This window comes from Opisthocomus hoazin, chromosome 15 (assembly GCF_030867145.1).
Source record: "Opisthocomus hoazin isolate bOpiHoa1 chromosome 15, bOpiHoa1.hap1, whole genome shotgun sequence".
NCBI classification, from domain to species: Eukaryota; Metazoa; Chordata; class Aves; order Opisthocomiformes; family Opisthocomidae; genus Opisthocomus; species Opisthocomus hoazin.
The window spans coordinates 22,521,172-22,533,517 of record NC_134428.1 but is presented as its reverse complement, the minus strand read 5'-3'; the positions used below and the strand labels follow the sequence as shown (position 1 = coordinate 22,533,517).

General features: G+C 63.7%; 1 protein-coding gene across 1 annotated transcript; it reads right to left on the bottom strand.

The window, feature by feature from the left end:
• Nucleotides 1–2,486: 2,486 nt before the first annotated feature.
• Nucleotides 2,487–10,688, bottom strand: ARPC1B (actin related protein 2/3 complex subunit 1B). The gene is made up of 10 exons (XM_075436772.1): nucleotides 10,530–10,688; nucleotides 7,754–7,827; nucleotides 6,462–6,566; nucleotides 5,696–5,918; nucleotides 5,179–5,286; nucleotides 4,697–4,903; nucleotides 4,356–4,431; nucleotides 4,076–4,272; nucleotides 3,203–3,293; nucleotides 2,487–2,785 (listed from the first exon to the last, which is right to left on the bottom strand). Exons 2-10 carry the CDS (start codon nucleotides 7,815–7,817, stop codon nucleotides 2,747–2,749), a joined length of 1,110 nt encoding a protein of 369 aa, XP_075292887.1. The 5' UTR covers nucleotides 7,818–7,827; nucleotides 10,530–10,688; the 3' UTR covers nucleotides 2,487–2,746.
• Between the last annotated feature and the right edge of the window lie 1,658 nt (nucleotides 10,689–12,346).

Here is a 12,346-nt window from a genome sequence, read left to right as displayed (position 1 = left end):
AGGAATCCTTCGGGAGCAAATGGCCCGTCAAATGTCGCTGCGGGGCGTTGCGGTGTGAGCTGGGAGCCTGACTTTGTGGACATCTGGAGTGCCGTTCCTTCCCGGTTTCATCCCTCCTTTCTTGCAGCCCGTCTCCTGTTTTCCCTCCTCTTCATTATTTTTTTTTCTCCTTACTAGAGATAGTGCCAGTTTTTAACCACATCATCCTTGGTTTAAAGGAAAAAAAGCCCAACATTATGTGTATCTGACCCAGATGGAGGGGGGGAAAAAAGCAAACCCCAAAACTTGATAAAAACCAACAGCAACAAGAGAACTTGTATATTTGGCTGATTAAAATGTAAATTATCGTAGCTGCTCTGTGCTCTGGTGTGTGCGAGTGAACGCGGGCGTGCGAGGGGCGGCAGCAGCCTGGCGACGCGGTGATTTTCTGCGTCTGCTGCTCGGCTCTGTGCCGGTTGTGGGTGTGGGCTTTGGCTCGAGGTTCTGGAGCTCCGTTGGTGGATGCAACCTGAAGGCACGAAGCCTTTCCCGACGTCTCCGATGGACGCTTTGCGTCCATCGGAGACGTCGGGAAAAGCTTCATGCCTTACCCTCGGCCTGCTGCCTAACGAGGGAGGTGGTGGGCTGATGCCTGGGATGCAGCAGGGCAGGGAGGGATGGGGCTTCATGCAGAAACGGGTGAGAAAATCTTCTCCCAGTAGAACACACCTCCTGCTGACTGGTGTCGACTGGAACCCGAATGTCACCGTCCCTTGGGCGGGCCATGCTCAGCATCAGGGCAGCAGCGCCGGGATGGGGATTAACCCGAGCTGTCGCAGCGAGGTCTCCCGGGAGGAGCAACCGCATTGCGCAGGTTCTTGGTGAGAAATGTCGGATTCCCCTTGCGGAGAGGCTCAGGGTAGGACAGGGCAACGTGGGAGCAGTGGCTGCGCATCGTGCCTGCCCTGATACCTGATGGGTTCTGGTTCTTCTGCCTCTGGCGAAGCTCTTCCCAACCACCACGCCGCAGTTTCATACCCTCTGCGAAAGGAGTGACCCTGCCCATTGTTTACCATGCACAGTTAATCCCTGCTCAGAAACGTAGAAAGGTTTTTCTGCTTCCATACAGCCCCTCCAAAGGTTCCTCTGCAGTCCCGGGAGCAGCTTTGTCCCCCCAGCTGGGCCGTGAGATGAGACCGCTCGCTCCCTGAGTCAGAGATGAAGAAGGTGGAAGACAGAGGTGCTCGGATCGAAACCGCCCGGCAGCCTGTGATAACGGGCTGGAAAGGAGTGGTAGATACACCAGCAGGCTGTGCTGCCATTCAGCGTGACCTGGACAGGCTGGAAAGTTGGGCAGAGAGGAACCTGATGAGGTTCAACAAGGGCAAGGGCAGGGTCCTGCACCTGGGGAGGAACAACCCCATGCACCAGTACAGGCTGGGGCTGACCTCCTGGAGAGCAGCTCTGTGGAGAGGGACTGGGAGTGCTGGGGGACAACAAGGTGACCGTGAGCCAGCAGCGTGCCCTGGCTGCCAAGAAGGCCAACGGGATCCTGGGGTGCATCACGAGGAGTGTGGCCAGCAGGTCGAGGGAGGTTCTCCTTCCCCTCTACACTGCCCTAGTGAGGCCCCATCTGGAGTACTGTGTCCAGTTCTGGGCTCCCCAGTTCAAGAAAGATGAGGAGCTACTGCAGAGAGTCCAGCGGAGGGCTATGAGGATGATATGAGGGGACTGGAGCATCTCTCCTACGAGGAAAGGCTGAGGGAGCTGGGCTTGTTCAGCCTGAAGAAGAGAAGGCTGAGAGGGGACCTTAGAAATGCTTACAAATGTCTTAAGGGTGGGTGTCAGGAGGACGGGGCCAGACTCTCTTCAGCGACAGCCCAGCGACAGGACAAGGGGCAACAGGCACAAACTGAAGCAGAGGAAGCTCCAGCTGAACAGGAGGAAGAACTTCTTCCCTCTGAGGGTGACGGAGCCCTGGCCCAGGCTGCCCAGGAAGGTGGTGGAGTCTCCTTCTCTGGAGATATTCCAGACCCACCTGGACGCGGTGCTGTGCAGCCTCCTGTGGGTGACCCTGCTTGGGCAGGGGGTTGGGCTGGGTGACCCACAGAGGACCCTTCCAACCCCGAACGTTCTGGGATTCTGTGAAAGCAGCAGGACCGGGGTGGCAGCGCAAGGTTTCCCAGCTGGCTCCCAGGGCGTGGGGTTACACATCTGATGGGACCGACCCGTGTCCGGGGGGAGCTCGGTGCCAGGAGCGACATGAGAAACCAGCGCTGCCTCTCCTCCTCCAACTCTTCTCCGGCACCGATCCTACTTTGAAATCCTGCTGAAGCAGGGAGCGGGGCGGTGATGTTCCCGTTATCCTGGTTCACCCGCCGAGCTGGCGGCAGGGCGGACGCGAGTGTCCGTGGCGCGATGCGGCACAGCGGCCGCCGTGTGCTCTCCTCCCACACGCGTTCGCACTGAACTATTTCCTTAAAAAACAGCCCCCCCCCCCCCAATCATTTCGTTTATACAGCAAAATCCTTACTTTATTTTTGATTTCTTTAAGCGATGTATGACCAGCATCAGGTAGGATGGTAACAAAAATAGTAAAAAATACTCGTTTTCTTTGCCTGAGAGCGCGGAGGGGCTGGCTGGCAGCCGGGGAAGCGCTGGTGGCCTGGTGGCCGGCTGGCGTGGCGCGGGGGCTGGCGGGGGAAAGCGGGCCGGCGTGGGGAACGGGGCAGGCTGGCAGCCCCGACGCCCTTCCCAGCTGGCTCCTTCATTTGATCTTGAGATCCTTCAGCGCAGACTCCAGGCTCTAAAACGAAATGGGAGGTTCTTCATCATCGGTTTTTTGCTTGTCAAGGCAACGAGGGGGTGTCTGGGGAGCTGAAAGAGGGGGTACAGGCTGGGGGGAAGCTGTCCCCTGGGGTGCCAACCCATCCCCGCAGGGAGGAGATCCCAACTTGGCCTGGTTTTGGCTCATTTTTCAAGCCATGTGGGAAAAGCTGAAATCAGGAGAGGGTGCTGGATCCCTGACGGTGAGCTGTGGAAGTGCCACCCAGGGGTGTCCCCCACCCAGGGCTGTGGGACCCTCCTGGGCAGGATGGGCCCCACCACCACAGCGAAGAGCTGCGCAGCAGCGGGGAGGGGGGATTGCGATTAGCGCTGTGGCTAACAAGGATCTGACGCTGGGTGCTCCCAGCCAGGGTGAACCGCAGTGGGGACGCCTCACCTTGACGTCCCAGATGCTCATGCCGCCGTCCATCCCCGTGGTGCAGAACTGCGAGCAGTTGGCCTTCCCGCCCGCCAGCACCGAGATCTGGCTGTGGGGTGCAAAAAGGCGGCGGGGAGTCAGCCCCAGGCCCCCTCCGAGCCCTCGGGGCTGCCCAGGAGTCGGTAGGTGGGAAAGGGGCCAGACCCCTCCATCTCCCGTGTGCAGGAATGTCAAGGGGTGCCCAAGGATGGCCAGTGATGCTCCAGGGATACCCAGAAATGTCCAGGGGTACCCAAGGATGCCCAGGGATGCTCTGGGGATACCCAGAAAGGCCTGGGGGTACCCAGAAAAGCTTCAGGAATGCCCAGGGCTATCCCAGCTCCTGGGGCTAGACCTCTCCATCTCCCCTACCCATGTAAGAGGGATGCTCCAGGGATGCTCAGGGATACCAGGGGATGCTCCAAGTCTGTCCCATCTCCTGGGGCTAGACTTCTCCATCTCCCCAAACCTTGTGTAGGCATACCCAGGGATGCTCAGGGATACCAGGGGATGTTCCAAGTCTGTCCCATCTCCTGGGGCTAGACCTCTCCATCTCCCCAGCCCTTGTGTAGGGATACCCAGGGATGCTCCAGGGATGCTCAGGGATACCAGGGGATGCTCCAAGTCTGTCCCAGCTCCTGGGGCTAGACCCTTCCATCTCCCCCACCTGTGTGCAGGGGTGCCCAGGGATAAGCAAGGATGCCCAGGGATCCCCAGGGAAATCTGGCGATGCTTCAGGGCTGTCCCAGCTCCTGGACCAGACAGCAACACAGCCAGGGATGTCCAGGGCCAGCACCCTCAAGCAGCCCCCGGGGTGACGCAGCCGAGCCTGTCCCACGCCCCAGCACGCGCCTGATGCTGTTCTTGTGCAGGGTGTCCAGCACGGCGTTGGCGGTGTCCGAGCTCGCTTTCTTGTCCAGGTTCTGGAAGCGCTCGCGAGCAGTGAGGCCGCGCTGGGAGCTCTGCTTGGGGACGTCCAGCTTCCCCCCAAAGGTCAGCGTGCCCTGGTTCTCCTCGTAGGTGAACAGCATCGGGCAGCAGTCGTGGCCCTGGGGAAGCAGGCAGCCCCGCTCAGCACCCTCCCGCCAGTGCCCGATGCGGCGCCCACCCCGCATCCCCAGCCCGGACTCACCGCGGCCACCAGGCTGTTCTCGGTGATGAAGGTGACGGCCAGGAGCGGCAGGGTCTCGGTGCACAGGGCGGCGACGCTGCGAGGGCAGGGTGTTAGCAGGGAGACGAGCTTCGGCCTCTCTGCGCTGAGGCTGGCACAGCTCGTGGCGCAGGTGGAAGCCACAAGACAGCAAGGAGAGGACGTGCCACCTCCTCCAACCAGGTCTGCTTGGCCCTCCACCTCCATCCCAACCCAGATGCCTCCATCCCTGGATCTTGGGGTCAACCCCCCCACCCTTGCCGCCCACAGCACGGCTGCCCCCAGCCTCCCCCGAACCCCCTCCTCTCCCCAACCCTGCTTACGCCATCTTCTTGTTGGCATCAGCGAGGCACACGGTGCTGTCGTGGCTCACCCAGGCCACCCGGGCGCCGCTGGCCGAGAAGCAGATGCTGTGCACCCACCCGCAGCTACTGCTCGACTCGAACATCAGCTCCCCGAAGGGCATCTTGGAGCCCCACGGCGTGGGGCTGGGCCGCTCCTCCACCTCCTTGATGTAGGCTGAGAAGATCCTGGGAGGGGGAGAGCCCTGCCATGTGTCCCTGGACGCAGCACCGGAGCTGCCTCCATCCCTGCCCCCAACTTTGCATGCCTCAGTTTCCCTGCCGGAGCCCATGGGGTGCCCCACTGAGTGCTGTAACGTCGGGGTGGTCCCCGGGGCACCCTGCAGCCCTCCCTGTGTCTCTCTTGCGCTCTGTCCCTGGCTCCCAGGGTGGGACCCCAACCCATCCTCGGGCCGTCCCCACACCTCAGCCCTCCCTGGTCACCCACCACCCCCGTGCCTCACCGGCACTTGAAGTCGCAGGAGCCAGCGGCCAGGAGGACGTTGTTGGGGTGCCAGTCGAGGCTGAGCACCGTCGAGCGGATGGGCTTCTTGATGTGCTTGCAAACCCACCTGCGGGGAGAGAGGTCGGCGTAAGTGGGGGAGCATCACCGCCCCCGGGGACCCCGCCGGGCGTTTGGAGGGCTGGCTGGGGGTGGACCTGCCCTGGGTGACCAGCCTGCAGCAGCAGCCAGGGCATGGGGACGGCACGTCCCATCCCCAGCAGCAGGGGTTTGGAGCACCTCCCTCCATCTCCCCATCCGTCTCTTCCACCTCCTCCTCCAGCTCCTCTCTATATCCCCCATCTCCTCCTGTCTCACCTCCAGCTCCTCTGGTCTCCTATCTCCCAGTCCACATCCTTTCCCCCTCCCCTCTATCGTTCTCTCCATCCATCCTTCCATCGATCCCTCCATCTCTTCTCCATCTCCCCATCCCTCATCCCCCCCAGGACAGACCCAGCGAGGCCACGGCAGACCCTCACCAGTCGTTCTCCTGCTCAAAGTAGCAGATGGAGATGAGCCGGGAGCCACTGCCCACAGCAAACTTGTTCTCCTTAGGGGACCACTTGACGCAGCGGGCGGCCCGGTTGATCCGCAGGATGACCAGGGTAGGTTTCCAGACGTTGCCCTTCAAGGTCCAGACATAGGCGTTGCGGTCAGTCCCACATGTCACCAGCCGGTTGCTCTCAGGGGCCCAGTCGATGCCTGGAAGGCAGAGGGAGGTGATGGTGGCCCAGGGAGCCATGGGGATGGGTCACTCAGGGCTGGAGGCCACTTGAAGGCAGAGCTGTTCTGGGTGGTCTCTGCTCCAGAGTCCCTCTTTTATCCCACTCCTACATCCATCCCAAATGATCCCACCCCATCCCATTCCATCCCATTCCATCCCAATCCATCTCGCCTCATTTCTTCCATCCATGCACTCCTTCCCACCCATCATCCATCCATCCATCCATCCATCCATCCATCCATCCATCCTCTGACCCCACCCCACCCCACCCCATCCACCTTGTCCCACCTCATCCCTCCCCATCCCGTCCCTCTCCATCTCTCCCATCCCATCCATCCCATCCCTGGATGCCTCTGACTAGATCAGGGCCAGGAGAGGTAGACACAACCTGCTGTCTCTCCTCTACCCACTGCTCAACCCCCATTCAGAAGATGCCGGTGCCACCAAGGGAGCTGGGACTCTTTCCGGGGCAGGGGCACCCACCAGCCATGTCCCTATCCCCTCCATCGGCCAGGACTCACCCGTCACCTGCCCGTTGTGCTCCTTCAGCTCGTGGACTTTGCTCCACTTGGCCCCGTCCTTGCGGTAGATGTGGACCTCGTGGTTGTTGGGGCAGAGGGCGATCTCTGCGGGGCGAGAGCAGCACGGGCAAAGCCTTCCCCTGGGTGGTGGGCTCTGCCGGGGGCAGCAGGGCCCCTTGCTGTGCTCCAGGCTCGGTGCGACCCCACTGAGCCCTATCTGCACGGTGGGGTCCCACCAACCCCCCCCATGCTGCCCCGAAGCTGGCCCTGCTCCCACAAACTCTTCCAATGGGGAAGGGAGACCTGACAGCCCAGTGTCCTCCTTTCCCCAGTGTGTGGTCCCGTGGGACTGGTGGGATGGGATGGTACGGTACAAGATGGGACAGGATGAGATGGGATGGGACAGGATGAGATGGGACAGAATGGGATGGGATGGGATGGGATGGGATGGGATGGGATGGGATGGGATGGGATGGGATGGGATGGGATGGGATGGGATGGGATGGGATGGGATGAGATGGGACAGAATGGGATGGGATGGGATGGGACGGGATGGGAAGGGTCAAGTCAAGAAGGGATGAGATGGGACAGGATGGGATGGGACAAGATGGGACGGGATGAGGTGGGACGGGACAGGATGGGACGGGATGGGATGGCTCATGTTGGGATGGAATGAGATGGGATGGGATGGGACAAGACGGGATGGGATGGCTCAAGTTGGGATGGGATGAGATGGGATGGGATGGGACAAGACAAGACAGGATGGGATGGGGTGGGATGGGATGGGATGGGATGGGATGGGATGGGATGGGATGGGATGGGATGGGATGGCTGCGGGTGCTCAGCTTCGGTGCAGCCCCATCCTGCCCTGCCTGCCCAGCACGCCAGCCGCAGCAGAGAAAGCCCTTTTTGTTCTCTCCCACATCCCCTGCGCAGTGGCCGGGAAATGCCATCGGCTGTGAATCACCCGGCTCCGCTCTCCTCTCCTCCGCAGTGCTTTGCCCATCCCTCCCCACGCCGGCTGCCGCCGGGCCTCCGGCCGGACGCTGTGCTGGCACCTCCTGCGCCGGGTTCTGTCCCAGCAGCAGGACCAGGGCGATGCGGGGGAGTCGTGTGCTGTCTCCAGCCCCAAAAACCCATCCATGGCAGGACCTGCTTCCCCAAACCCAGCCCTGACCCAGCTCTGCCCTGTCCAGGGGGGCATTGCCCACCACAGGGACGTGCAGCCGGGATGGTTGGTGCTTGGGACAATCCCTGGGGATTTCGGAATGGGGTGCCCCAGCTGTACTTACGGGTCCGGTCCTTGTTCCAGGCATGGCAGCTGATGGGCTCCAGTAGGAAGCTGTGGTAGGCCATGGCTTGCGGGCTGGGGACGGGGCGAGACCCCCGTGGCCATCAGGAGATGCTGCTCCAGCCATGGGGACAAGCCCCCAGAGAGACCCCCCGCCGTTCCCAGCCCCACCGAGCGTTCCCTCCCGCCGGGATCAGCCCCGTGCTGCAGCCCACCGCCTCCCCTCTCTGCCAGGGAAGGGGTTGCCCCGAGGATTTCCGGGCTCAGAGAGCATTGGAGCAAGGGAGAAGGGTGCCCCAGTGGGTCCAGCTCAGGGGGCGAGGGAGGGAGCTGGAGGAGATGTTCCCCACTGTGCTGCCCCACGGCCAGGCACCCCACGCTGAGTGTCCCGGGGCTGGGTGCCCCACGGCCAGGCACCCCACAGCTGGGTGCTACATGGGTGTCTCATAGCCAGATGAGAAGCAAGGACCACTTCCAGGGACTTCCAAATCCCCCCATCATCCTGCCCCGGCCGGCTGGAGCCTGGTGGGCAGGAGGCAGGTGGGCACACGGGGACCCCGGGACCAGTACCCCCAGCCCCAGCTGCATCCCAGGGGGTCCCACCATGGGCAGCACCTCCTCCCTCCGGCAGCTCCAAGGGGCTGGATCCGCTTGGTCCTTCCCCGCTTCTCATTTAGGAAGAGCCAAAGCCCCATGGAGGCATTATATCCCATCCCATGCCACCCTATCCCATCCCACCCCACCCCACCCCATCCCGTCCCATCCCATCCCACCCCATCCCATCCCACCCCATCCCACATGTGCTCAGCCGCTGACTAATCCCTTCCGCTGGCCGAGCTCCCACCGCTCCCCCAGCGCCCACCGGCCGGGATGGAGCAGCTTCCCCCAGGTCCGCTCTGGGAGCCACGGGAGCGGGAAGGGCTCGGAGCAGTGGAGCAGCCCCTTGGCCATCGGGCCGTACCGACGTCTCGGGAAACACCTCGCCAGGGCGTGACGGCTGGGGATTACTCACAGTTTGCCTCTCGGCTATTTTGGGAACTCCCTGAACGCTGCCCCGTTTTCTTTGGCAGCTACAAACGGTACAGGGGAAGGAAAAAAAGCCCCTCCCAGCAAACCTCCGTGCTCGGGCTGGCGCAAAGCAAACCCGTGGAGCTCCACCACCTGCCTTCGGCACACGGAGAAATCCCAACACTGACACACGGCACAAGCCCTGCTGTCACACCCCCACGGCCGAGCCCCTGCCGAAACACCCGGCCCCTCCAGCCAGCGAGACGGGCACGGCCGAGCCCCCGGCCCCAGCCCCACCGATCCCGCTGGGCTTCGGCATGGGGTGACCCACGGGAGGGCACGAAGCCCCTGCCCCGAGCCCCGTGGCCGAATAACATCGATGGCGAGCGGGGACGCTGCCGGTGGCATCGTAGAAGATGAGAAGCCGAAAAACGTGTGAAATAGGGACCCGGGTGAAACAGTGACCCGGCCGAAACGGCTCGTGGGGAGGAGGGCTGGGAGGCAGGGCACGCCGCGGCGCTCTCCGGCTTCACCACTAAGTAAACAGCGATGCTTTGGGGTTTTTTTCTAATTTGGTTTGGGTGCTCAGAGGCCTGGACCCTCCTCCCTGGGGGGTCTGGCTGCTGCTCACCCATCCGACGCCAGCCCCGAAGCTTGGCCGCTGTGCCGGGGAGCGGAAGCCGTCCCCCAGCCGCCGCAGCAAGGGCCGCTCGAGCTGCCATCGCTCCCTGCAACGCTTCGTCTCTCATTGCCCCAGCGACTGGGTCACGGCCAGTTCCCCGCTGACGCCCCCTGAGCCGAGCCGTGCTCCGGGGTGGGAGCCGTGGGGTGACCCGCGGCGAGGGGCATCGGGGGGCTGTGGCCATCCCCCTGCTCGACACGGAGGGAGGACAACGGGTATTTTCCGATGGCCAGACAGGGCGGGATTGGGACCTGATGCAGCTCCGTTATCTCCCCGGCCAGCCCCGAGGAGCCGAGCAGCTCGGAAACGTCCTCGGAGGAGATGATAACCAAACCTTGGCAGGAGCCGAGCGCCGGGGGCTCCTCCCGGCCCTGGGGAGGAAGCCGCGAGCCCGAGGAGCTGCGTTTTCGGTTTCGCGGAGCCTGGCGAGGCGGCAGGAGGTGGGTTTGCACCCGCCGGCGCAGGGACACGGTGACAGTCCCGCCGGGCGCTGTGGGACCCCCACCGTGAAGCCACCTGGTCCTCCCGCTCCGCCGAGGCCCCCAGAGCCCCTCTGCTTGCTGCGGGGGCTGCAGGGGGTCACCCCTCCGTCCTCCTGCCAGCCAGGCCAGGGACACCCGTCCTCGGTCCCCGATGTTGGCACGGGGTACCCCAGGAGCCAGCCTGGCCCCGGGGGGATGTCACTGCTCCAGGGCAGATGAAGGACAACTCTGACCCTCCTCTTCCTCACGCTGGGTAACGCCAGAGGCAGCTGATGCCCGAGGAGGAGAGGGCAGACTGCCAGGACCGACCCCCCCGGGGAGACCCCCCTCCAACACCCTGCAGCCGCCGGGCCTCCGGCAAGCGAATAAAACTCAAACTTGCTGCCAAAGCTGGAGGGAAAAATAAAAAAAAAAGCCCGAAACGCAGCGACAGCAAAACCCGGGAGCGGCGAGGCGCTTGCCTGCACCCCCCTCGGGACCCCGAAGCGGCCCCGAGCCGGGGGTCCCCACCTCCCCTGGAGCAGGGTGCAAGCAGCGGGAGAGGCGACGGCCACGGCCGCCGTGGGCCAGCCCAGCTCCGCGGTGGGGTGGCTGGGCTGCCTTACCTTGCTGGGCAGGGCAGGCAGGGCAGGCAGGGCAGGCAGGGCTAGTTCATGGACTCTGGGCAGTCGACACGAACGGCAGCCCGGAGCGAGCGGCGGGAGCTGCTGGCCGCCCCGCCGAAGCAGCCCGACTTCCCTTTTCCTCTCCGAGAAACGCAACCACTTCCTTACGTGGGCGTTGGGGGAGCGCAAAAGCAGCTCGGCGGCCGCCCTGCCCCTGCCTGCGAGCCAGGCCTCTCCGCCATCGCCGCACGTGGACGGGCCACCGGCTCCGGGATGCTCCCAGCAGCCCCCGCCGCTCGGCGGGACGCGGGCGACTCGCCCGGGTGCACCGAGGAAGGAGCCCCATCGTTGCCCCGGCAGCAGGAGGGTTGCCCACCCTCCGGCTCCCGGTGCGTTTCGGGGTGATGGGTGCAGCAGGGATGCCCCATCTGCCGGTGCTGGCCCACAGCAGGCAGTAGCTGCCATCGGAGCCCGCCCGGGGTAAGACGCGCGTGGGCATAGCTTCCCACAGCCGGGGACATTCGCAGCTCAGCAGGACGCTGTGGTGCCCGGATCCCGGCTCCCTGAGCAGCAGCTGCTGCCGGTTCCCGCATCCCACTGAGCCCAGCGGGACCCAGGCTGGCTGCGTGCACGTACCCCCGCCTCCCAGACACGCTCCCCTCTTTCCCTCCTGCTTCAGAGCAACTGGTTTTTATCCCATTCCTGGCTGGGCAGGGTAACTCCCAGGAGCTCAGCTCCTGCTGGAAAGGAGAGATGGGCTTCAGCTCCTCGCTCCCCTGCTGCAGTCACGCGTGGAGGGATGCGCTCACCCCTTCCCTTCCCAGCAGCACACGGCGGGACAGCAGCGCACCGGGGGCTGGTACAGGGAGCTACGGGATGCAGATGCACTGACCTCATCTTTGGGGGTTAATTCTGCAGCTCACCAAGCGAGGGGTCAGCTGCAGATAAAGGCTCTGCGGGGCGGCACGGAGCCGGCAGCTCATTGCTCCCTCGGTCCTCGAGCCCATTAGCCACGTTTGGACTGCCATGATCCCACGCAGACACTCATGGAGACCCTGAGATGTCCCCACAGGGTGGTGGGTCTCGGCGGCTCTGGCCAGGAGTGAATCCCCACAGTGGGAAAGGCTTCCCTTGGAAGCAGCGAGCTGTCCCGTTCTCTGGCAGCAGTTTGCCCATTGCAGCCCCCAGCCTCATCCCCAGCATCATGGCCACCCCAAACGCAGCAAAAGAGACACAGCCGGCAGAGCAGCTCCCACACGGCTGGGAGAATCACAGAACCATCAAGGTTGAGACTCCTTGAAGCTTCTCCTGCTGCCTCCACGTTTTCTCTAGTCCTCCTTTCGTGACAAGATGCTCTGCCTCTGCTCTTCACCAGGAGGGTCCAGGCTTTCCAGGCGTGCTGCCCCAGGACCCGAAGCTCTCATCCGTGCAGGACAGCAGGACGCCGGGCAGGAGACCACCCCTCTGCCCATCCCCTCAGATCCCTTCCAGGCGGGGATGGGATCGAGCAGTAGGTCCGTGTGCCTTCTGCAGCAGGAACCAGGGTACGTTATCAAGCGACGGGAGGGGCAAGCGTCACCCCCGGCGCTGCCTGCGGAGCCGTGCCTGGCCCGCCATCGCGTTTCCTCATCGCTTCTGGTCTCGAGGTGGCTCCCGCTGCGGCTCCCCTCCGAGCCCGCGCTAACGAGCACAGCGAGCGGCCTCCGACAGGGATGCACTGGTTTCCAACGCTGCTTGGGTTTCCCCTGGGCTCGCCAGCCCACGGGGGAATAAGCCAGCGCTGTGGAGACCAGGGATGAAGGCTCAGGGCTGCTGGG

Excerpts from the sequence above, each read along its gene's own strand:
- ARPC1B (XM_075436772.1), bottom strand. The coding sequence starts at position 7,817 with ATGGCCTACCACAGCTTCCTACTGGAGCCCATCAGCTGCCATGCCTGG. Across the intron at positions 5,287-5,695 it reads TTTGAGCAGGAGAACGACTG|GTGGGTTTGCAAGCACATCA; the intron begins GTGAGGGTCTGC and ends CTCTCCCCGCAG. Across the intron at positions 4,432-4,696 it reads GATGCCAACAAGAAGATGGC|CGTCGCCGCCCTGTGCACCG; the intron begins GTAAGCAGGGTT and ends CTGCCCTCGCAG.